The sequence below is a fragment of the Sander vitreus genome, chromosome 16 (assembly GCF_031162955.1).
Source record: "Sander vitreus isolate 19-12246 chromosome 16, sanVit1, whole genome shotgun sequence".
NCBI lineage: Eukaryota > Metazoa > Chordata > Actinopteri > Perciformes > Percidae > Sander > Sander vitreus.
In genome coordinates this window covers 9,076,938-9,101,100 of record NC_135870.1, presented here as the reverse complement: position 1 = coordinate 9,101,100, position 24,163 = coordinate 9,076,938, and the positions used below count along the sequence as shown (strand labels likewise).

The 24,163-nt window shown below is 39.4% G+C and overlaps 2 protein-coding genes across 4 annotated transcripts; both read right to left on the bottom strand.

Annotated features, from left to right (window-relative positions):
• Nucleotides 1-3,492: 3,492 nt before the first annotated feature.
• Nucleotides 3,493-9,292, bottom strand: dolpp1 (dolichyldiphosphatase 1). The gene is made up of 8 exons (XM_078271818.1): nt 9,182-9,292; nt 8,377-8,477; nt 8,127-8,211; nt 7,448-7,547; nt 6,939-7,037; nt 6,358-6,486; nt 6,128-6,217; nt 3,493-4,840 (listed from the first exon to the last, which is right to left on the bottom strand). Exons 1-8 carry the CDS (start codon nt 9,255-9,257, stop codon nt 4,804-4,806), a joined length of 717 nt encoding a protein of 238 aa, XP_078127944.1. The 5' UTR covers nt 9,258-9,292; the 3' UTR covers nt 3,493-4,803.
• A 1,544-nt stretch (nt 9,293-10,836) lies between these two features.
• miga2 (mitoguardin 2) lies at nt 10,837-23,634 on the bottom strand. Of its 3 annotated transcripts, none has more exons than XM_078270825.1 (16): nt 23,446-23,634; nt 22,344-22,621; nt 21,974-22,169; nt 21,731-21,846; nt 21,484-21,604; nt 20,628-20,755; nt 20,276-20,393; nt 19,528-19,661; nt 19,235-19,347; nt 18,599-18,671; nt 17,667-17,753; nt 17,437-17,535; nt 15,876-16,010; nt 15,700-15,753; nt 15,491-15,607; nt 10,837-13,975 (listed from the first exon to the last, which is right to left on the bottom strand). In XM_078270825.1, the coding sequence occupies exons 2-16, from the start codon at nt 22,437-22,439 to the stop codon at nt 13,769-13,771; spliced, it is 1,794 nt and encodes a 597-aa protein (XP_078126951.1). In that variant the 5' UTR covers nt 22,440-22,621; nt 23,446-23,634; the 3' UTR covers nt 10,837-13,768. The 3 variants fall into 3 exon arrangements, with proteins under 3 accessions (XP_078126951.1, XP_078126952.1, XP_078126950.1); XM_078270826.1 differs by having other exon boundaries at nt 19,528-19,634; nt 21,974-22,184; nt 23,446-23,631; XM_078270824.1 differs by having other exon boundaries at nt 21,974-22,184; nt 23,446-23,630.
• Nucleotides 23,635-24,163: the final 529 nt, after the last annotated feature.

Here is a 24,163-nt window from a genome sequence, read left to right as displayed (position 1 = left end):
ATTCAATATATTCAGACATTAATTCAATATATTCAGACTTCCATTCAATATATTCAGATTTCCATTCAATATATTCAAGGTTCATTCAATATATTCAAGGTTCATTCAATATATTCAGACTTCCATTCAATATATTCAAACTTTACATATATATATATATATATATATATATATATATATATATAAATAAAACATTTCACAAAGATATCTTCATCTTATTTTATGACTCCCACTTGCTGCCTTACATTAAGCTTAACATTGCAATAACAATCTTCATCCAGTAGATGTCAGTCCTTCTGTTTAAAATATTAGTGAATTTAAGTGTCCCAATATGGGACAGCTTGGCACCTCTGTTTGAACTGAAGTGTGTAATATATCTACATGTATAATGTCTTAACCTTTTACAACCCAGACAGTATGAGAGACCCAAATTAAACATCTCTTCAGTTAAGACATATCTGTGGAGAGAGGTGACCATCAGCTTCACCTTCATTTCCAAAAAAGGTTTCTACAGAAGTGCTCGCTGCTCATCTAAACAGTGCAGGTTAGAGAAAAAAGATTTTGAGAAACAGAAATAGGTTGAGGTCTTCATCATTTTTTTATCTAGGCTATGCCTGTTCCCGACGGGTGTTTGGGTATAGCCTGAGGTTAGACCTGAAAAGTGAATCAAAAATGGAATGGGTCATTTAAATAGGGCAGATGTTTCTTTAGGCCTGAAGTGTTTTTCTCCAGTAGTGTTCAGCAGTCACATTGGGGAATAAAGTGCAGTGAGAGAAATGCAGGACACTCACTTCACAAGACAAGGAGCTTGTTCATTGTTTGAACTGAACAGAGAGCTATTTTTCATGTTTCACCTACACTAGCCCATCTAGTCTCCAAAAACATACTCAAATGCTTCGGTGCACATTTTCCACAACAATTTGTCTCTTTGGAGAAAAAATGGTTGCGCAATTTTGTTGTAGGCCTGAATATTATTGTTTGCTACCTCAGATCACATCAGATCTGTATGTATCAGGCACCAAGTATCACATTACATGTGTATTTAGTGCACAAAATGCCTTTTGTAGCCTACAGATACATGTTTTTAGCCATGCTTGCATTGTGGCTCTATGGCAATGTCCATCTGTCACTCAGTCCACTACTTTGGTTCATAAATATCTCAACTACTATTGGATGGACATTCATGGTTCCCCAGAGGATTAATCCTAATGACTTTGGTGATCCTGACTTTTCCTCTAGCGCCACCATGAGGTTGACATCTGTGGTTTTGTGCACACTATTGGATGACTTTTCATAAGATGTTGGTGTAGACATTCATCCCCCTCAGGATGCATTGCAAATGCTTAAACACTTTCCATCTAGCGCCATCATTGGGTCAACATTTTTTCAATAGCTGTACTTTGTGTTTATACTGCAATTCAAAACAAATGTTAGCATGCTAATAGACAAAACTTCTGAGAGTGAACATGGTAAACTTGCCCTTGGCCCTTGGTCATCAAATTTGCAGTGCGAGGTCAGAAACCTAGGTGTTCTCTTTGACAGCTCTCTTCATTTGAATAAACAAGTCAGCTCTGTTGTGAAAGGTAGTTTTAGCAGTAGCCAAGCTGAAATACTTTTTATCTAAGAATGATCTTGAAACAATCATTCATGCTTTTATTACCTCATGTTTAGACTACTGCAACTCACTATACACAGGCCTAACCCAATATAATTTAAACAGACTCCAATTAGTCCAGAATGCTGCTGCAAGTAGGCCTGCACGATTCGGGGAAAAATATGAATCACGATTTTTTAGCTTAGAATTGATTTCACGATTCTCTGCCACGAATTTTTTCTCATGAGTGTAATGTTTATTGCACACATGAACCATGACAAAACAAAACAAATTGGCAGTACCAAACATAGATTTTTTTTGGCACCTATAGCACATTGCGCATCACCACAAGCCTGTAAACACAGAGGCTTCAATGAAGAGAAGGGAGAGCACTGCAGCGCTTGGGAGCACTTTAAAACCTTTTTTATAGTCTGTGTTTAAAACTCACAGAATAAAGTAGTAGCGTTTGTGACGCAGTCGGCTCATAAAATTAAATGAGAATCAAAGTCATAAAAAAAATATATATATATATAATTGTTTTTATCAAAAAAAATCTAAGTTATTTAAAAATTAAATTGTGAACAGGGTGAATCGAGATCGCGATTTTAGGTAACACTTTACAATAAGGTACAAAAAAAATAGGTAGTTACTGTTTTTGAATGATGAGTTACCCTTTTTCAGAAGGGTAGTTACCCTTTTTCAGAAGGGTAACTAATCATTCGTTACCCTTCTGAAAAAGGGTAACTACCCTTTTGAAAACAGTAACCTATTTTTTTGTGTACCTTATTGTAAAGTGTTACGCGATTTTATAACGATTAATCGTGCAGGGCTAGCTGCAAGACTCCTCACTGGCACCAAAAAGTATGACCACATAACCGTTTTAGCTGAGCTTCATTGGTTGCCAGTGAAATTCAGAATTGATTTTAAAGTTTTACTTTTTGTTTTTAAAGCACTCCATGGTCAAGCCCCTCCGTATATTTCTGATCTCCTGTCCGCTTACTCCGCCGCCAGGTCACTCAGGTCCACAACCCAACAACTCCTCATCATCCCCCAGACACACCTAAAAACCAGAGGAGACCGAGCCTTTTCTGTAGTAGCCCCCAAACTCTGGAATTCCCTCCCACCCCATATCAAATGCTGTAACACAATTGCCAAAATTGTCTTTGTTTGTTTTAAAACAAACATAAAGACGCATTTTTACTCTCTTGCTTTTAACTCCTTTTTTATGATTCAGAGCTATGAACTGAACTCAACTTTTTAACTTTTTGTTTTTGTTCCATTGTTTTATTCTATGTTACATTATTTGACTTTACCTTTGCCTAACTATATTCATGGAACCTTGCACACTTGATTATGTATCTTTAAGGCATACCGTTTCTGCCTTCCCTGCTCTACCTGTGAAGCACTTTGGGTCAACTGTTGTTTCGTTTAAATGTGCTATACAAATAAAATGACTTGACTAAACATTATACCTGCTTATAGTCATCAGCATTTCTGAGCTGCATTTAATGCATAACATTCATTGTGTGCCCAGTGTCATTACAGCCTACTTGCATGTTTTTATTAGCTCCCATTGCATCACTGCAATAATTCTTAAAAGGCTGTGATAGTTTATTACCATGACACCTGCATTATGCAATTCTTCATCAGTATTTCTATCACTACATGTTATCTCCCTCTGCTTTTTTGGAGTCAGTGATGCACCAGGACAAATAATCTGAGACAGTGATAACAGCCCAGCTGCCACCAAACAGACACTACACTGACTGATGCACATCAGTGGAAAATCCAGCAAGGAAGTAAATCAGTCTTTCAAATGCCACATTTGCTCAACAGGAAACGCGTTACAAAGTTAAAAAAAACACACCACTGTATTTCAAAGCATGACACTTGAACCATTTCTTGTACATAAACACATTTTTATTCAGCCTGATATAGGTTACACATGGAGAAAAAAAATCCTAAGAGAACTACTTCCCTTTGTGGAGCAAATGATATGACAGTTTTAAATCAGCTTCAGATCCTCACATGACAGCTGTCACCATTAGCTGCCGTGGGCTGTGAGGCATTAAGCATAATCACATGCTACGACTGACCTGAGGCTTTTTTTTTTTTTTTTTTCCTTTCTTCAAAAATAATACAAAAAGAAAACATATCCCCTCAGCAGTCTTTATGTATGTTTTCTCACTAAATGATATGGAATGTTATCTTGGAAATGCAGGTAAAAAGAAAAACACTTCTCTGCAGCAGCAGAAAACAAGACACTGAATGAATAAAAGAAAAGTGATTCCCAGAATCCTGTTCCCAGGCTGCTACTGTGTGTGAAGCATTAAGAAAACACCACCTCAGTCCAAAGTGTGTTCAACAATGAAAATAACTGAAACCTGATGTTCCGATTCAGTCTCATAATCCTCAAACGTGGATATAAACAGAAAGCACAACCTCGATGCTCAATTGTACAGATTAAATTTACACTGCTTGCAGATCAGCTTTGGAATCATATATTAGGACTGACAGTCATAGACACAAAGCAAAGACTGATGAGGGAAAAGAGGGGGAGGGTCTTAACATTTAACTAGTGTTAGTCGTATTTTTTTTTTTTAACTTGTAAATTTCACAAAGTGCAAATTTTCGTTTATATTACATCATAACCAATTTTAGAAATTGTTCATTTTCTATTATATAACAATGAAAAATGGTTAATTCCATATACCCCGAACCTAGCCATAACCAACCCCCCTCCCCACCAGCTATTCATCAGAATATTTTAAAAAAGGAATCACTAAATACATGCTGCAATGAAGTCAACCAATTTGTTTGAAACTTGACCAAAGCCTCCTTTTTAGGCTCCATGAATCTCTTACAGTACACCGTTACTGTCAGCGTGCGCTTATAGTTAAAATATATATATTAATCTATCATTAAATAGTATGCCTCTTGCACAGTCTTGCATGCATTGAAGAGCATTTTGGGCAAGCTGTACAAGAAGGAGAGGCGTGTGGACGGACTTGCTCAGGCTGTAGGCTCCGGGACAGGTCCAGGCACTCTTTCGCCACCTGTAAACGTTTTTTTGCCCTTTACTCCCAGCAACCACGTCAGTCCAAAATATGGTTCTCCAGTGTGTTTTTGTTGAGCATTTGTTTGTTTGTGTTTGTGTGTGTGTGTGTGTGCGTCGTCCTGAACCCAGTTTCACAGAAGAACTGTGTCGATCACTGAAGTTTTGTTCCAAGCTTTCGTTGTCTGTTCCTAAAAGAAGAAAGCCCCCAAAAAATGTAGTCACAAAACACAAAGCAAAAGTCTCAAAGAAAGTAAAAAGCCCAGTCACTCCAGCATTTAAAAGACAGAAATTCAGTTAATTTCAATGGCATCGCAGCGTGCAGTGGATTCGCTAGCGGGGACAAAGTAAATCCACGCATTTCTTTTGCGTAAAGTGCAAAGTAATGGAGAAAGCTATTGTAGCTTATTTAACTGTGTTGCGCCATGCATTAACTCCTCTGTTATAGAGCAGTTCGTACGTCGGCAGAGGCATGGTTTGCAGACAGTGCGTGGTACAACTTAGAGCTGAAGGTCTTTGCCCGAACCCGATGAGTTCGGTCTTAATTTCTATCATTTTACACGGGCTCGGGCTTGCACTCCAGGTTCCGCGGTAATTGAGCAGTCAGGTGAAGCGTTTCGATTAGCGTGAAAATGGATGAGGAGGTGAAACGGAGGCTGGCCTCTGGAGGACTTCTTTGTTCCAACTTCCAAGTGACCTATAGCCTACATTAGTCATGAATAAATAATTTTCTCTCTCTCCCTTTTCCGCCGAGTGGTGCATGTGCCCGCTCGCGGTGTGAAGCGTGTGTCCGCGCTATTCTCTGACATGCACTCTAATCACTGCTGATAGACGGCCTTTTGTACAGTCGGGCTGTAAAAGGGTTCGGGCTTTTAAAAAGCTGTCCATCAAAATGTGTTTCTGTGTTTTTTGCCCCCAACGGCTCCTTCCAGGCAGTGCTGCCTGGAAGGCACTAGGATTAGGCACTAGTTATGGTTATGGTTAGGTGCCTTGGAGGCAGCGGTCACAGCTCAAAATGTACTCGTCTCGGGCCAAATTCTGTCAGGCTTGGTCCTTTTCGGGCCTAACTTTTAAGGGCCAATTACAGCTCTAGTACAAATACTTAAACTGTGAGAATCTCATTAGCAAATTAGCTCAAAAGCTTGCTAACTGACTGTAAGCAGACTAGCTACCTTAGAGTTTTTTTCCCCTCCTTTATGACTCTGTTGAATGAAATGATGTATAATCTCGAGGGGGAGTAAATGACACAGTAACGGGGGAAAAAAACAGAAAGAAGCTTGGGCAGCTATTGTGACTGACTAGTGCTGACATGTTAGCTTACAAGCTACAGTACTTCACCAACTAGCCCTGCGAGAACTCACTATGTCACCAAGCCTCTAGCACCGCCTACGCCTCAAGGACGAGTAGGCAATTCAGTGTGCCACTTTCTGGTGTGACCGGGCCTTAACAATGATAGAAGTGGTGGTGTGGCAACTTACCTTGCCTCTGATCTGGTCACTGTATACTCAAACCATAAGATGTTGGGGATCAGGCTTGTGTCTCGCACCAGGAAGTACTCTGATATTGGCCTATAAATTGTGAAAACATTGAAAGAACAAATTATTAGAGTAGCAATTAAAGATTAGTTTTATCCACTCATCCAGGCTGAGGACGAATCATCCTCCCCTCAGACACAAGGAGGAGGCAGAGAAATGAGAGCACTACTTACCACGCTGCTATTTTGGGGAATAATGGTGTCAGCACCTCTTGAGTGAAAAAGAACCAGATTATGCCAATCGTACTACCGACCACAGCGCCATAGAAAACCTGGCTCCAGGTGTGATACAACAGGTAGACCCTGAGAATGAGAGAGAGAAAAAACAATGTTCAAGAAAACATAAATTGTCCAGAAGCATGCACTTCAGATAGTACACAGGAAATAGCTACATTTGGCTTTTTCTGTAACCGTGAGAACAGACTGGTCAGCCAAACAATATTCTCAGTGTTCTTGTCCCCCTGCACTGAGCAAACAATACTGGACATGGTCAGCAATGCCATGATTTAATGGGCTTCACTTTTATATAAAAAAATAAAAATAAAAAATAAAAAGCTGAAGCGATCAGTCGATTAATCAATTATTCAGTTGGCAGAAGATTCCAAGTACAATTTTGATAATTGTTTTGGACTTTTGGTCAGACAAAACAAAAAAAAGATTGGGCATTTTTTGCTTTTTTTCTGACATTTTATAGAAAATAATAATAATAATAATAATTATTATTATTATTAATAAATAATTACTTGCAGCCTTACCTGCTGTATGAGACTGATAAGGCCACGCCCAACAGGATGATGGACAGTATGTGTCTCCACAGCAGGTCCACACATCGAGCATTGTTCGTTTGATGCATTCTGAAAAGAAAGACCAGCATGAGTTCACACCATGACATCTACCTCAAAGAAAGGTGGAGTGAAAGCATCTAATAAGCGATAATCAAAAATGTGATAATAAAATACATGCCCAGGAATAAACCAGTAAATCACAGATGCCAATATGAATAATACGCTTGCTTGACGTGAATATGATGTCATTAAATCAGTGATACAATGCATGTTTGCATGACAACATTGCAGGAAACATACCAGTAAAACTATTTGTTTTACTTTTTCTATTTTAAATACCCAACTCAATTGCAGAACTGTATTTTTGTATTAGTTTGTTCACATTAAACTTTAGCTAGTTGCTGCATTTTTTTTCCAATTGCACAGCTACATGTTTTCCCCCTTAAACCTCTCCAAACACCCAAAAGAAACAAGCTTACCTTAAATAAAGGAACAGAAAGAAGTAAACAACAAAGAACCACATAAGCTGGGAATGACTGGAGGGCATCCCATACTCTGTGTGCAGAGTTGTGTGAGCTCCTGCAGAAAGACAATATAAATATATACATTTAAAATATGGAGTACATCTTCATATAAACATAGAACCAATATTTTAAAAGTTTAAAACTAAAGTGGGCAGCTCTCATTACTTAATTATATTTCAATATCTTGCTAGGGTTGGGCGATACCACAATCCATAATAATAAGACTTTTATTACAGACTCATGGTCCAATAAAATGACAGCCCAATACACACAACCCTTAATACATATATAATCCCAGATGCATAATAAAAATTCATAATATAAAATATATAAAGAATATTTGCATATTTATTTCTATTTGAATTGTTTTGAATGCCACTTTGATTGTTTTCTCTAACATGGAACACGTCTCTATTGTGTATGTAAATCATGTTTGTCTTTTACACACACACACACTTTATATTGTATTTATACAATAGATATTTTTCTCTCTGTTGAAAAAGAGATCATCTCATTGAAACTTCATTGATTAATATCAGAAGAAGCTTTTCTGGCTATTGGAATGTTTTTGCAATGTTGCCCAACACCACCCACTACAGTCTCTATAAAGTTAACAACTTATTCCTTCACTCACCTGCACATGGGCGCGGCTCTCTGAGAATGTGCTTCAGCAGCCAGTTCACCGCTTCATTCAGGATGAGCCCACCAAAGAAGGAAATCTGTAAAAAAATAAATAAAAAAATGACCAGGTTATGTGAGCACTTACAAACATCTGGCCTGCCTGACACAACTTATTTGGGCTCCTGTGGGACAATAACAGCATAACAAGTTGAATTTAAAATTGATGCTCTTTCTTAAACTAAAAGTGCATGTGCAGAACTCACCGTGTGCAGCTCCCGTTTAAACACTATGAGTGTAACAAATCCCACAAGGATTGCTATGGGTAGGAGACTGATGTAGGCCAGCACTTGTCCCGTCAGATCACCTAAAAACATAGAGACACAGTTATGACGTTAACGTTAAACATAAACCCCAGTAAAGTCACTTAGCTAGTACTGGTGGGAGTAACACTTTAAAGTACTCAGTGAACCCGGATGGTTGAAATATTTAACTGCGAGTACATGTAGGAAGCTGCTGTGGTGGAGTAGCCAAGCAATCATCTAACAAACATAACTTTACCCTATTATTTTATTTTGTTAATTCGGTCAGCTCGGTGCATGTGGTTTATGCTAGTTATACTAATCATAATGAGGCCAAGAGCTAGCTACTACGTTAGCCGTAGTCCTGGCTACAATGTTTTAAGGTGAAATAGCTTGTATTTCCACCACACTCATAAAAATTTTTGCTGTTCAGGATGCTTAAATTTAGTCGAATAATTCCTACAGGACGCGGCATATTCGCGTAATCCTTGAGAGTTAATATCAAAGCCGATATTAAGACAGCTAACGGGCTAACTAGCCTTCATTGTGGACATTAGCGCCAACTGCGCATGCGGCGCTGTCTCACAATTTTGCAGTCCGGGTTACATTCCCCGCTGTGCACGACGTTTTACATCGTCTCACTATTTGGCAGTATCACCAACGGCCGTGTCCATTCAGTATCAAGCAAATCCACGCAGTCTTCGAAAATTACAAAGTTGCTGGTGGTTAGCATCTTTAGTAGTTAGAGAAAAACGTTGAGTTTACGTACCCTCCGGGAACTCTACGTGTGTCAGAGATATGGACCGCCATTGAGGTGGTACCGAGCACTGCTCTTCCAACGCCATCTTACCCGGACACAACCGGGCAGTCCCAGTGAAACGCCCCAGACACTTGTCTAACCAATAGTGAACGGAGCTCTCTGTTCAAGCGCGCTCCGGCAGCGGAGGAGCCGTCCAATCCCAGCCGAACACTGGAAATGAGATATTTTTCCCATAGTGAAGAATTATTGAATGAACATAAAACACAAAAGGCCAACACTCCACATTAAAGCTGCGAACTGTACCCATTCAAAAAATACAATGAATACAAATATGTATTTTTAATGATTACTTAATTAATATAGGCTATATATTACATGTCATATAATGTCCAGTTTCTTACAAAGCAAATAACACTAATCATACCTTACACTGCCTATGTTTGCTGTCTTTTCATGCAAGTAAAGAAACTCTAAAATAAATATTGTGTAACTGTCAATATATCAAAACAAGCAAACAGCCTAGAAGAAGAGGATTAGAGGAGCGCCATGACCTATTTTTGAGTTGGTGTATTATCACTGGATTAATGCTAGAAAGAGCAGAAATAAATAGTATACAGTACTCACCCCTACACACAGCAGACAAACTAACAGGCTTTTTCCATCTCACATAAAGTCAGCAACAAATGACAAGTGCACACAGACTGGCAAAACAGGACACACAAAGTAAACAGCAAAGATATTGAGCATGCATGTTTCAATGCCTCCAAACCTCATCAATACTGACTAAAGATAAAGATGTATTAATTGTTTCAAGGAGATAAATGGATAATCCTGTGATATACAGTACTGTAGCTATGTCAAGGAACAATGAATGTTCAAAACAATTCTAAAAGTTTTGGCAAAGCAGTGATGTTTAAAATGGTGTGTATTGATTATGTCCCTTGGTTGTGTTTTGAGGGCAGTTACATTTATCTAATTGAGAAGAAATACAAACAAGTACATTTCCTCAGATTTAACATGTCTCACTGTAACAATAAGAAGACAGAGTTACAAGGTTTGGTTTAGTAAAACTACAAAAAGAGTTGTGCGCCCTCCTCTGGCCTAACATTGAATCACTCCAAAGCTTTCTCTCTTGCATCTCTCCAACTACTCCAAAAAAGTAAGTAGAGTCTACTTACTTTGTCAAGGTCTAAGTAGGTTTAAAAAAACATAATAATTAATGAGAGCCCTGCATCAAATGTCACACTTTATTTACCGTTGCCGCCAACCTAACACTGGCAACAGAAAACAGAAGTGTCCACATTGCTCCTCTTGGTTTGAAGATAGATTTGACATGACTTCATGATTTGTACCTTTACTATTGCTGGAAATATTCATAATTTCGGATCTTTATAGTATAGGGAAATGAGATATTTGTATCAGTTAATTCTGTATAATACACTGCAGTGTTTTGCCACCTTGTGGACAATTGCATATTACTGACTTCTAAAATGTATAGCAACAATTTAGCCATCCATTTTTCTCAATTATTTATACTTTGCTCTTTTTTAATTAAGCCAGTGCTTCTTAGTCATTTTGAAAAGTATACCTCTCTAACACACTAACAAATAATCTTGTGTTTCAGGAAAGTTTGATTCCTGTTCATTAAATACAATGAGCCGTCATCAGTTGGGAAAAGGCATAACAAACATATTGTTTAATAACAAAAAATAACATTTAATATGGAGAATCAAAATCAAATTACAGATTGTGCTGGTATTGTAATTTAACAATAGAAAAGACAAAAGGCATGAATAGGACACTTGTAATGTACAGCAGTGACTTTTAAAAGAAAAGAAAAAAATTATTTCTACATTTTGGCCATCTGAAATCCTCATCTACAAAATCTATTAGTAGGAGAGTCCATGCCTGAATTTTGACTATTTAATCATTATAAGCGAGCTTCTTTAGCTTGTTTCTAATTTTGATTTTCAAAGCAATTTTAGCAACAACTAGTCTACATCTGGATCTAAATGTTGCAGGGATAAACGGATTGATGCATTTCAGAGAATACACTGTTAACACGCAGAGGGATTCATGTCTGGTCATCTACTCCCAGGACACAGAACAAGCAGACCATTATGTGAACACAAGACTAAACATTAGCATTTTTTCCATAATTGCATTTACCTGCATGATACATACTGTTGGAAGTATACTTGATAGTCTACAATAGCAGGACATAAGAGAATGGATTGGACCACAAGCAGTCAAAAGTTAAAATTGGAGAATTTCTAAGATGGAGACTAAAACAAAAACTTTGGAAAGTAACCAGAATAAACGGTTTCCATAAAATAGTTTTCTGGGAAAGATAGTTTCTCTACTATACAGCATACATATGCTCCATGTTATCAATAGTAGGTCAGCTCTGATGCAATAAATAATTCAATATGTTTGTACAGTTAAACTCTAAAACTGATTATTCAAAAAGGGTTGTTGGACATTCCTGTATCTTTCTGCTTTTCTGATAAAGTGCAAAATGCTTAAAAACACAAAACTGCATGTTTGCAAAACAAAGAACTAAATCATTTTCTGTAAAAGCTCCATTTACATTTGGAAGTAAATGCTAGACAGAAACAGAAAACACCCTACAGTGCTGGAGAATACAATGGTATTGTATTGCAACATGTAACATTTCTGAGCTCTGAATTTCAGTGACGTGTTGCAACAAGAGCAGGATTTGGATTATCAAGACCACAAAACACACTCTTAAAGGATTATGAATTACAAAGAACTGCTCATTTGTATGACAAAACCATTGAAAGATCTACGAAACAGAAAAATGATTTGACAGAAATGTCTTCCCTTTTCTCGTTCAACCAGGCAACCATTAGCATACAAACTGTGATCTACTGCCACCGTTAATAATAAATCATCTTTTAATCAAATAAAAGAGAAAATCTGGGGTTATCATCATCAGTGCACTTATGTAGGTTACAGTCTGACTGTACAATGCCCGATTTTTCAACACAGGTCTTCATGAAACAAAACAACAATATCTATGTATCCTTACTAAGACTAGTAGATGGCACCGTTTGATTTAGAGGTGATGGAAAATAATAATCCTAATCCATTAGAACACTGAGACTGTGTTATTGACAAAGTCTCTGAAAGTGTTAAGATGACTGTGTGCACTTTGTGAACACACCGGCCTGTTTTAAGTGACACTTGTGCATGGCAAGTCAAATTGTCTGCGGTGAAAAAGAAGTCCTATTAATTGAAAATAGCAGATTTGTTTTTCATTACCCATTTCATACTTATTTACATCCAGTAACCTTTAAGATTAGAAGAGCATCCATATTCAGGTAGTAATATTGTTCCAAATTTTACATTGAAAACATTGATTTATATCTTGTGTTTGGGTACTTTTTCCTTAAAAAAAATTCACTATTTTATTGTTATTATTTATTCAGGGAATTAAAGCTTAGCAAGTTGTACAATGTAGGCCCACATATTTGGAAGCAATTCAAGTTGCTCAACCAATTAATATCTCTCTCTCTCTCTCTCTCTCTCTCTCTCTCTCTCTCTCTCTCTCTCTCTCTAAGTTTCTTTTTGTGCATCTATGGCACTTACAACTGGTAATATTCATGTCATCCATTGCCAGATCCAATCTGAGGGATCACTGCGACTTAGAGAAAGTTAAACTGCACAAAACGTAACTATTTGCATCTCAGCTGCATGCCCCACTATGTCCACTTTGACTAAGAACAAAAGGTGTGTGGTTTTGTGGTCAAAATACAGATTTTGGGATAATTCAACTTCTATATGAGTAACATGTTAAAACCCTTCACTAATTTGACACAATGTCTTCTTGCATGTCTCTTGGATATGTGACATCTTAGCCTGCTTAATTAAACCAAATGGGAATAAATACTTCAGATTTAAGAGGATTCAAGAACAATCAATGAGGAGACAAATCCATTACATCCTTTAAGTCTTAGCTGGCCAAGCCTGTCAGAAATGACACGGTTTTAACAAATATCCTTCCCCCTTTAATATAAAAGATACAAACGCACATTTGGCGACAGACTCTCACACCATTTCTTTTCACATAATATTGAAGACTATGATATCCCAGAAGTCAGATGAATGGAAGGTCACAATGCAACCACTGGTTCTCCGAAGAGACTCGATCGATGTGAATTAATAAAGGCCCAGTCTTGTGTTGGGAGCGCTTCATTTAGGAGTGTTTTTAGAAAGTATCCATGTCACCAAACAAGGCAAAAGACAAGTCCTCACATGTCTGAGATTACATGTCTACAGTAGGCATTCTTGATAAGCAATACAGCAGCTGATGACAAACGAGAGATGGAATCATATTATCCAACTGGTCTCCCTCAGTACCACTGATACTGAAAATATATCCTCTCACAGTAAGTTGAGTTTGACGGACACAAATCAGTGAATGATGCCGGTTCTCAGTGTATCACAGGAGCATGATTCTATCCAGTCTTAATGTAGTTACAGAATGAGTGTTGAGCTGCGTGTGCCTGCCATTTCTTACTGGTCAGCCCAGTGCAATAGGCCTGTACAAGCCCAGTGAAGCCCTTAGTGAGCCTAGTTGTCTGAGATTGGCCCGGAAGAGCCCTCTGTGGCTCTGGACGGGGCACCATTGAGCTCCAGGTTATTGATTCCCAGATACCCCAGTAAAATCTCACTCCGGCGGTGCGAAAGGCTCAGGATGTCCTCAGCCAAGCACTGAGCAGAGGTGAAGCGCACCTTGTCATGATCAAACATATCCTTCAGGTACTGCACGATTTGTTGCTACAGAGGAAAGGAGAGAAATGAAAGTGTTACATACGTAACATTCTGATTCCAACTTTACCTTTAAAGAGGCACTCCACTGATTTTACACATGAAGGCTAGGTTTACTTGCCATGGTTAATCCTACTTAGCCTGTGGAAACTGTTGTTCTGTAGCTCTGGAGGAGCTGCTTGTAGTGGATTTTGGAGACTACAAATTTATAAAAAGGAAGAATCTGCTCCTAACTGGGGGCATGGAGTCTAACTGTACGTACACACCGCAGCAGACTTGAGCTGCAAAAGTAGCTCTGGCCGCCCTGTCAAGGACGCTTGTCAAAAAGTACAGGGAAGCTTTTGACGCTTTGGCCGCTCTGACGTGTCAGCATTCTATTTTCGATCATGTTCAATCTTAACTTTACTTCACTAACACCCCTCACAGTGTTGTCAGGTGCACCCCGCTCCTCTCAGCCCAAAGGCAGCCTCACAGCACTTCCTGTGTGAATGATACTGTGTGTGCGCACGTTCATGTGAGGGCGAGAGGGGGCAGCTGACAGCAGCTTTTCCTCCATTTTCTCGGAACTAATGTTTTGGTTGGAACGAAAGTTTACATCGTATGTTTCTCTGGAATCAGCCAGCGCGAAGGACGTCTAATTATATTCCGATTGGTTGCTGGTCGTTTGCTGCTGAACCGCGTCATAGCTCATTACCATAAAGTTGACCAAACTTCAACTTTCTGTTTGACGCTCTGGTCGCTCAACACGCCCAAAACGCGACGCCGATGGATTTTCCGCTTCTTGCAGCTGAGAGAAGCCGGCTTCCATTGAAAATGAATGACTTCCTGTAACTTCAAGCTAAGCTCAAGTCGGCGGTGGTGTGTACGTACGGTAATAATGCGTTCCATTTACCTCGGAACTCGAAAGCCGAAGCTGGGAATGACGTCACACCCAAGTTGAATGCGCTCCATTTACAAATCAGATTTTCCTTGTTTTTCTCTAGCCAGGTTAGCCATTGTTAGCAATACCAGTTTATAACAACGCATTACGCTGTCTTTGTGCGTACAAACAGCGTAACAACATTGTCCACAGATAGAATAAGGAAAGCGCTGCGTGTATGACTGATTTAGCGAGACACGAATAACACAGTGCTTATACTGTAACTATATGTTATTACAGCTTTCACAACTGTTGATGCACGGAGCAGCCATGTTGGATTTCTAGCTCGGGGTACTCAGTGGTTGCCCGAGTTCCGAGCTCGGAAATCCAAAGGCCAGGGGGCGTGTTTCCGACTTTGACCTCAGAAAATCCTAGTTCCGAGTACAAATGGAACGCACCATAACAAAATATGCTAGTGAGTTGCATTATGGGAAATGTAGGAACCAGCATTTTCTGAGATTGACCCATACAAGTGTGCAGGCTGTATGGTCCTCCTCATGACTTAATGTGTACAGTCGGTGGAGTGCCCTTCTTAAATTACACCACATCACTCAATGTCTAAAATTGTGTCAAAATCACAGCTTCTTAGTTGTGTATGCTCTTACCTTGAAAATAGTGCAAACTTCACTTAGGTGCTGTCTGGGGCCCAAAAACCCAAAAGCTAAAACTGGGCTCACATGTTCTGATATGGCATAGAAGTGGGAGATAAAACCATCAGGAACCTATGGAGAGGAGTAAGAGAAACTCAGCTATCAAAATTCAAAAGAAACTAGGATGCAATAAAAAGGTTCTCAATTTTTAAACTCAAACTCACCATGAGAAGACGCCTTTTCGCTTTTAGGACAGACCAGCAAGCAGTTGCCAGAGCCTGACAGAAAAACACAACTCTGTTATTAGAGTCACTTGTAACTAACCTAGTGGCGTAATAATCAAGGAATTACTTAGGGTGTGTGTGTGTGTGTGTGTGTGTGTGTGTGTGTGTAAATTAACCGTCTCTTTAAAGCTGTCAGAGAGCCAGCGGTTCCTCAACACAGCTACAACAGAGGAGGGAGGGTTCTCCAGGTCTTCAAATGCGTCCATCAGGATGAAGTCCAACACAATGTCGAAAAAGTTCATACACACCACCTGCAGAGATCAGGACATGAGAACCCCCACAACGCATTGTGTTAAATACGACAGCTCTCTCTCTCTCATTAAAATATTTATTCGCGATTAATCGCATTAATGTCATAGTCATCTCACAATTAATCGCACATTTTTATCTATTCTAAAAGTCCCTAGATTTCTTTTTGTCCAATTATTTTTTTCTCCTTTTAATGCTCTTATCAACATGGAAAAGTGGAGTGGCTTGCTTTGTGCTTTTGTCGCCTGGCGTTGACGAGGGGGCGGAGAATTTGCATCAGCTGTGTGCTCGGCCATCAAGTGGGATTTCAGACTGGACGTGCTGCGATGATAGACATAACGCACAGATCACTTTGTTCTTGTCAATGGAACCATTTTGGCAACTTATTAAAAGTAAACTTTCCATTCAGAATCTTATTGGCATCCATTTCGGCGTCTCGCGCTCGCCATCCGCTCAAAACGTAACGTTAGCCTACTACTCTTTGGCCGGCTCGCAAGCCCAAACTAGTGTGTGCGGCGTGCCTGTTGTTTAGTTTCCGGTCTAGCTAGATCCGGTGTGGTGTTGTAGTTTTTCTAACGTTACTAGTTGCTGCAACAGCATGTGAAAAAAAAATGTATGCCATTAAAATGGGTTTGTGTTAAACGCTGTTAATAACGCGTTTAACTGACAGCACTAATATATATATAGATTATTTATTTATACACACACACAGTTATTTATCATGTTAATCTATGCATGTTTCATCTATCCTGTTGTTTTTATCCTGACCAGTTTTTATCCACTGATTTGTTTAGCTGTTTTAACCTGAACTGAAAAAGGGATGATGGCTAAGCTTTAGCTAGATGCCCTGTATGCATTGCATCTGTTGCATTGCTTCTTCTTACTTAATGTTTATCTGTACGGTCAATGTAAAAGAAAACTGACAAATAAAATAAAGACCACTGGCAAGCAAACATGTATGTAAATAATACTAGTTTCAATTTCTTCCAAAGATCGGCTCTGCAAATGTTTTATCATTAGGAAGAAAATGCATTGAACACATCCATAAGGCCTTCAGGACACACAACTTATTTTCATATGATATCTAATGCATATTATTTTGCATATTGCAAAGCATCTGACTGTAACCAAATGTGCCACTTAAATTAGGACGGATTGTTTGCCAGTTACACAACCACCAACAGTATGACTCTAAAATGAGCTTTACACAGAGCAAAGTACAGACCTGACTGTTGGCTGTACTTCAGTTAAAGTTTAATTCAGGTTAGCGAATGTAAATGAACTTCAGATCCCCTGTGACTAAGTATCCATGTTCTCATGAATAAACCAACCAATGCATACTGCATGCTTGCAGGTAGAACAGTATTGTTAGCAAAGAAAAAGTGAAAATGTGATGTGACACATGAGATGAATGGCAGGGTTACTCACCCCCCGGCCCTCCAGCTCCATCTTAGTGACGGGCCACGTTTCCTCTCTCTTAGTGTAAAGAAGCATGTCCTCATAGCTCTCCAGGAAGGCTTTGGGACTCTGTATTAAAGCAACAAATAACACAGGAGCGTATTAGTTACAGCTGTGCAAATATGTCCATAGAAGCTTTTCTTGTTTATCAAAATAGTACGAGTTAATAAGTGAGGATCCAAATGAGTAGTGTTTTTTACCTTGTTTGCCTTCACCATCAACCCTACAATCATTTGCTTCCCGGTCTCCATGAAAAATGTGCGGTGAGTTTCATCTAGCAACAGGAGCTGGAAAAAAAAAAGCATTATCAGTCTATTTTCTGTGGTAATTTCTTTAATTATGTGGTTGAAAAACCCATTCAACTCCACAGTTACTATTACCTAAAAGTGAAACATCTGCCTAAGGGGGAGCAGGGAGGGACTGACAAATGCAAACTACAATAACTCTCATGGACCCAAATGAAATATACCGTACAAGCAACACAACCACTAAAAACACATTCCAGCTGTGCAATTGTCCATGTATGCCATATAAACCACTGAATTCAATTGCTATGCAAGAGAAGATGTTTGTCTGAGACTGAAGAACAAAGCTAAAAATCAAACGTTGTAGAGACAAAAGTATCATTCATTTCTCTAAGTGTATGGAACACTGTGTAAGCCATCTCTCCTGATTGCAGCTGCTGTCTTTATATTTGACCTTCTAGCATCTGTCTTGATGTTGCTTGAGTAAAGAAACCTGATTCAACCTGCCTGTGGGTGCTAAGACTACACTGGCACACAGGCAGCACATTACAAACAAAGGTGTGTTTGAGTGTGCCTCGAGGTTTCTACTAGGGTGTCATTACATGCACTGTGAGATCAGAGATGAGGATTCCAAAAAAAGAGAGAAAAGAGAAAACAATCTACATTAGAAGAGAAACTACAAAGGCGGCTAAGACTTACCTAGTCCATGCTGCTCATTGATAACCAATATGATTACTTTTACAATCTACCCCAAGCTTGTGACCACTAGTAGTGCTACACAGCAGTATTTTGATGAAGTCTGCAGTTTTTAAAACATTCAAAAAGTGTCATAAAAAGGTGTGTGTGTGTGTGTAAGTCATAGGTAAGTCTTAGGAACTGAAACAGACCTGGAATGCTTGTCTCACACATTGAAGTTTGGCAAGGAAGTCCTGGTCACCAAAACATTCAAGTAATTCAGTTCTGGTAAAAAAAAAAGAGAGAGAGAGAGAGAGAGAGAGGTATGAAGCTCCATGAAACATTGACATATTTTCGTCTTATGAAGTTGATATGGCGTGTAAGCGAACAATTATCTATTCACACATCCAGCAGACACAGAGCAACATTAGCATTAGCGAGTCTTATTTCTGGCCACTTGATGAACAAAATAAGTCCAATGTTCACTCTCCTTTTAGCTCGGTTTGGTTTTCACCAACTCCTTAGAGAAACATCTGGCTCTTTAGCTGCTAAATGCTTCACTACTATCACAGATGCCTTCCACGTCTAGAAATGACACTGATGAGAGCAGTGAGGGTAAAAAAAAACAGTAGCAAAACGTTTGGGTCATAAAAACAACACATTGAGCTGAATAACCCTAAAACGCTCCGTAGAGCTGAGGGTAACTGCAGAGTCGGGTGATATTTCTCTCCAGGTTCGTCACTACGAGCGACTCCTTTGACATTACAAATACTAATTTAATCCACCCTAAGTGTAAACGTTTTAATTAGTGTAGCTTTAAGTATTTACATGCAGATGTTCGCAGTTACCTCAGGGACCTATAGGACACTTTGCCCTCCCGGACCAGAGACAAGGCTTCTTCATAGAGAGCTGCTGGCTTAAGTGGCTGGTAGACATCTTCTAGAGACATGGCATCAAACAGCTGCACAGACAAAACACACAAACCTCAGTGTACAGTCCACAAAGGTTTTATATAGAAAAGCAACAGATGTGAAATGTACGAGTATCTGTACTTGATTCAAATACCAAGGGGCCCTGGGAAATCAGTGACTGCCATAATATAGTCGTGTTTTCTTTCAGTCTTTAGAGGAAAGGAACTAACCTCTGCAGCCGAGAAGAAGGATTGGTCAGAGGTAACAGTAGTCGCATCATCATCTTGCAGTCTGTGGAAACTCTCCACTTGAGGTAAGATAAGAGTTCCTTCACTCTCTGCCAAAGGAACACCACAAACTCTGACTGACAGGGCAAGAATCAAAACACAGATGTACTTAACAGAAATATGAAAAGGTGTGACCCACTGTGAAAATCTGAAACCGTATTACTACCGATTAGGGCTGGGTGATATGGAGAAAATCAAAATATTACGATATTTTTGACCAAATACCTCGATATCGATATGGCAACGATATTGTAGTGTTGACTATTGGTGCTTTCACAAAATATTTACACAATGAGATTTTTGATAAATAATCATCAGTAATGTGGATATAATGACTAAGTGGGTAAAGGCAAATAATAGAACAGTTACAACAGTCTGGTAAGTTCAGACAATGACATCACTTTACTGTAATGCAGCCTTTAAAACCTGGAAAAGACAACACTTATGCCATATTACGATATCGATATCTAGTCTCATATCACGATATCAATATAATATCGATATATTGCCCAGCTCTACTACAGATACACACCAGACTGTATGAATCATACGTCAATAATGAACCTTAAGTTCTTTTTTTGGCAGCGCAGCTCTCTTGATGTTCTTCAAACGTGAGTCTGTTATCCAAATTTGTTCTCCTTGATTTTAAGATCATATATAAGATCATATATAAGATCAACAGGTCTCTTACCAAAGTCTGCCAGCACGCTGTCTGTTGGGATACTGCTGCCAAAGTCCTCTTGTAGGTGGTATGCCCTGTGCAGTAGTGTCTCCAACTTCTCAGCAAAACCTTTATTACGGGTTTCAACCTATAATGAAGAGGGAAGTAGCATAAAACAGGTCCAAAGTTACTTTACTTATATAATAAAGAGCTTTAGTCCATGTTCAATTTAATTTCTTTCAATTGTACTGCATTTGTGCTGTGTCACCAACAACATCACAAGTACAATAGGTGAAATCCCAACTGCACCATAAAATACAATACTGTACTCAAACTGTAAATTAATCCAAGTCTGTATTGGTAATTATTGTTTGATGGTTACCATAGAAAAGTCTCCACACGCTGCCCCTTGCAGAGCGAGGCTGTTGTTGCTGGAGGTCGAGTCTGTGTGAGGCCGAATATTCAGCGCCTGTTCCCACTTTCGTAGAGCTTCCTCAAACAGCTCCATTCCTAGCAGGAAAAGAGCGATAACACTTAACCAAACTGTTGATTTGTGAGCTAGAAAATCTAAACTTTGAGCTCAAAGTCACAACAAGTAGCATCAAGGTGCAGAGCCTGTTGTTATTTCTCACTGGTTTCAGCACTGGGGCAATTCCTACTTTATCCAAAAATATTGCTAAATGCAGGTTTAAGTGGCCTGAGATGGCACAGTTCTAAAAACGGGGAACACAACCCAGATAATTCAAATAGTTCATGCAGGGTAATCCAAATACCAAACAACAGCACACTGGGACCAAGGGTTTAACATGTACCTGATTAGAATCTAGATTATCACCACTTGTTTTACATTACAGTACCAACAGCAACATTAATGAATGCTGCCTTCAAACAATGTGGGAAATGCAGTAGTTTATTTATGGCTACCACAACATGATACAAAACACAAAAAAATAACTTCTATATAATATTCAAGATGCAAAGATTATAAATCATCCAAACCATCTGCACATGTAAATATTTTCCCTCCTCTTTCTGCCAATGCAGCATTTGTTTTTCATCAAAACAGATGAGTTTGTTTCTGACTACAAGTACCAAACAAATACTATGAGGCAAAGTACAGCATATCCCTCTGTCCCTCACACAAAATCTCAGGTAACACAGCAAATAATGTCACCAGATCTGACATACAGCTTGTATACTACATTTTTATAAAACCAGGGGTAACAGTAAATACCTACCCATTATATAGAGATTCTCTGCATTAGCATCCTCTACTGCTCCTGACTCTTCCACCACAGGGTCCGCTTCCCAGGGGGTGGATGGATTGGCAGATTGATTTGGAGAGTTTGGGACCCGCGTCTATGTCAGAAAAACACAACACACACAACAGACAACACACAACAGACAAACCACACACACACTTAGAAAATTAAAGAAAATGATAGGCAAAATGACATAGAATTTGTTGTAAATTGTAAAACTAACAGATGCCAGGCTGTGTGAGGAACTTGAGTGTTTACTGGGGGCCAGGGAAGAAATTCCACTCATGGTGTCATTGCTCCGAGTGCTGGGACTAATCATCTGTCGGCCAGTAAACGGGCCTGTGGAGAGAAAAACATTCTCTACATATTTCTCAGTTGATGTTGATACACCAGTAACCACAAAGACAAATTATCATTTCAAAATTTCCATTGGGACTTTTCCTCAAAGGCATTAAGGCATGCACACCTCTCTTTAATGATGAGGGTCTCCCTGTCCTTATCAGCGCCGCAGGTATTCCCACTGTCTTCTGGCCGTCCTTCCCTTGTGTTACCTGCTTCCTTTTTCTCCCCCGCCTTTTCAGCTGATGAGCGGTGAGAGCCAGAGCTACACTGCCCAGTGCTGTGGCAAACAGCACCTTCTTCAAGTTTGGAGTAAGCTTTAGCTGAGAAAAGATGGACTGAAAAGATGAGAGGCAAATGTAAACTGTCAACATAAAGGGATCTACTAAACATACATTTAGCCATCATTACTTGTTTTTTATTGAACAAGAACAGTAGATAGTGCTTGTGTTTAGAGATATAAAACGTATCTGTACAGTATAGGCAAAGTAGTTTACCTGCCCAAATGTGGAATAGAGAAACACTGGTATCTCAGCTACAGTCATGGCCAAAGCCTGGGCGATGGACATCCCGTCTGCTCGTTTGACTGACATCTCAGAAATTGAAATGCCTTCAGGCCACAGCTCTCCGAAGCTCCTTCACATTTACCCTAAACAAGGTCTTGTCTCTGGTCTGAGATCAGCCAGCTCAGGGCATGCTGAAGAACGATCTGTCGTCATCCACTCCTGAACTTGTACTGCACACTGGTCCAATGCCTGATTGTAGATGTATTACCCTATAATAGATAAGACATGCGTTTTGCAGTGTCCTCCTTCAAAGCTACATTACATTGCACAGGTCTTATAAATATAAACACATGGCATCAATAGACACAGTTATCACTGCAACAGTGCTGTTGGCTCCAGGGCAAAACTCTCTATAAACGGACACAGAATCAACTTGCAAAGGTCCAGGGTTTAGGCAAGCTCGCATTTACTGTTAAGCAGCAAAACAACTTGACATTCTGCCAGCTATTCACCTATCTACACTGGTATGCAGCCAGTTGACCAGCCCGCCCCACACATACTGTAACGTTACATGGCAAACACCACCCGGTGCGGCTTCAACAAGAGAGACTGGCTGACCTTTTCTCTCTCTTTGGAGCAAAACTGACAATAAAACATCGAATGATATACAATACAAACAATACTTTTCCAGTCAGACAGGACAATTATTGATAATGGATAGCCTGCTAGCTGAAAGAGACTAGCTAGACTGAAGGTGAATAGCAAGCTAGGCAGTTAGCCTGTCCAGGCACCTGAGACCAGGAATCAACCCTGCCACCACTTGTTTTTAAATTTGACGTAAAACACACATTAAGTCTGAGCTCAGTCGCTCTTAAAAATCTGGTTAATGACAGGCCAGAATCAGCACTAGCAGCCCTCATTGACAGCCCTCAGAGGCGAGCATGCTAATGTTAGCTAGCCTAGCTCAGTCTCATCTGTCACTTCAGATCACAGCATCATCCGGTCAACCAGACACTAGCTGTGGGGATTAGATAGATGTGTACAACTAACTAACGGCACAACTAATAACATAATCCCTCACATAGGTACATACCGTAAGCATCTAAGGCGCCAGGGAAGGACATTCCTGTCACAGTCAGTAAAGCCGCACAATATCTTTTTCCTTAGGGGCGATGCTTTAGGAACGTAGATATATTGACGCAACCACCAGCCAATGGAGCGAGGAGTGCTTTGATTCTTAACCAATCTGATGGAAGGTGGGAGGGGGCAAAGTTCTTTTACAGTCCAATAAGGTCGTAAATCAAAGAGCACCGTTCCTGAAACGGTAAAAATCAGAAGTAAGAACTGTCAGAAAATTTCCGTTGTGCATATATTTGTAAAATTGTCATTAAAAATGCAATGAAAGACATATGATATATTATATAACGACATGCTTAAGAACCTAACAATTAAAGCAGGTTTTGTTCTTGGTACTTTTGCTCCTAGGATATAAAATGATATTTTGTATTTTGCTAATACTAATACGAATACTAATACTATTATTAATACTCTTTGTCTAGTACAGAGATTCGCCTTTGTTATAATAATGTTATTATAAGCAAGCAAGCAAAGACGCTCGAGCCCAGCCTTAGTAAAGTATCGTCAATAGCGGTTTTTATACAGCCGGCTGGCTTTTTAGTAACGTTACAGTATTGTCTTCGAATTGTGGAAACGTACATTTACGAGTGGCACCTGAAGGCGGCATTACAAAGTTGTCACAGGTGTGTTAAACTTACCACAATAATCTAAAAAATGTTTCCGGTTTTGGCATC

Bases quoted from the DNA above. Each gene is read 5' to 3' on its own strand.
- dolpp1 (XM_078271818.1), bottom strand. From the start codon at position 9,257: ATGGCGTTGGAAGAGCAGTGCTCGGTACCACCTCAATGGCGGTCCATA. The intron at 6,218-6,357 runs GTAAGTAGTGCT...CACAATTTATAG, and splicing joins TTCCCCAAAATAGCAGCGTG to GCCAATATCAGAGTACTTCC. The intron at 4,841-6,127 runs GTAAGTTGCCAC...TTCTTCTTTTAG, and splicing joins GTGACCAGATCAGAGGCAAG to GAACAGACAACGAAAGCTTG.
- miga2 (XM_078270824.1), bottom strand. From the start codon at position 22,439: ATGTCAGTCAAACGAGCAGACGGGATGTCCATCGCCCAGGCTTTGGCC. The intron at 22,185-22,343 runs GTAAACTACTTT...TCATCTTTTCAG, and splicing joins TCTATTCCACATTTGGGCAG to TCCATCTTTTCTCAGCTAAA. The intron at 20,394-20,627 runs GTAACCATCAAA...TCTTCATTATAG, and splicing joins CGTGTGGAGACTTTTCTATG to GTTGAAACCCGTAATAAAGG.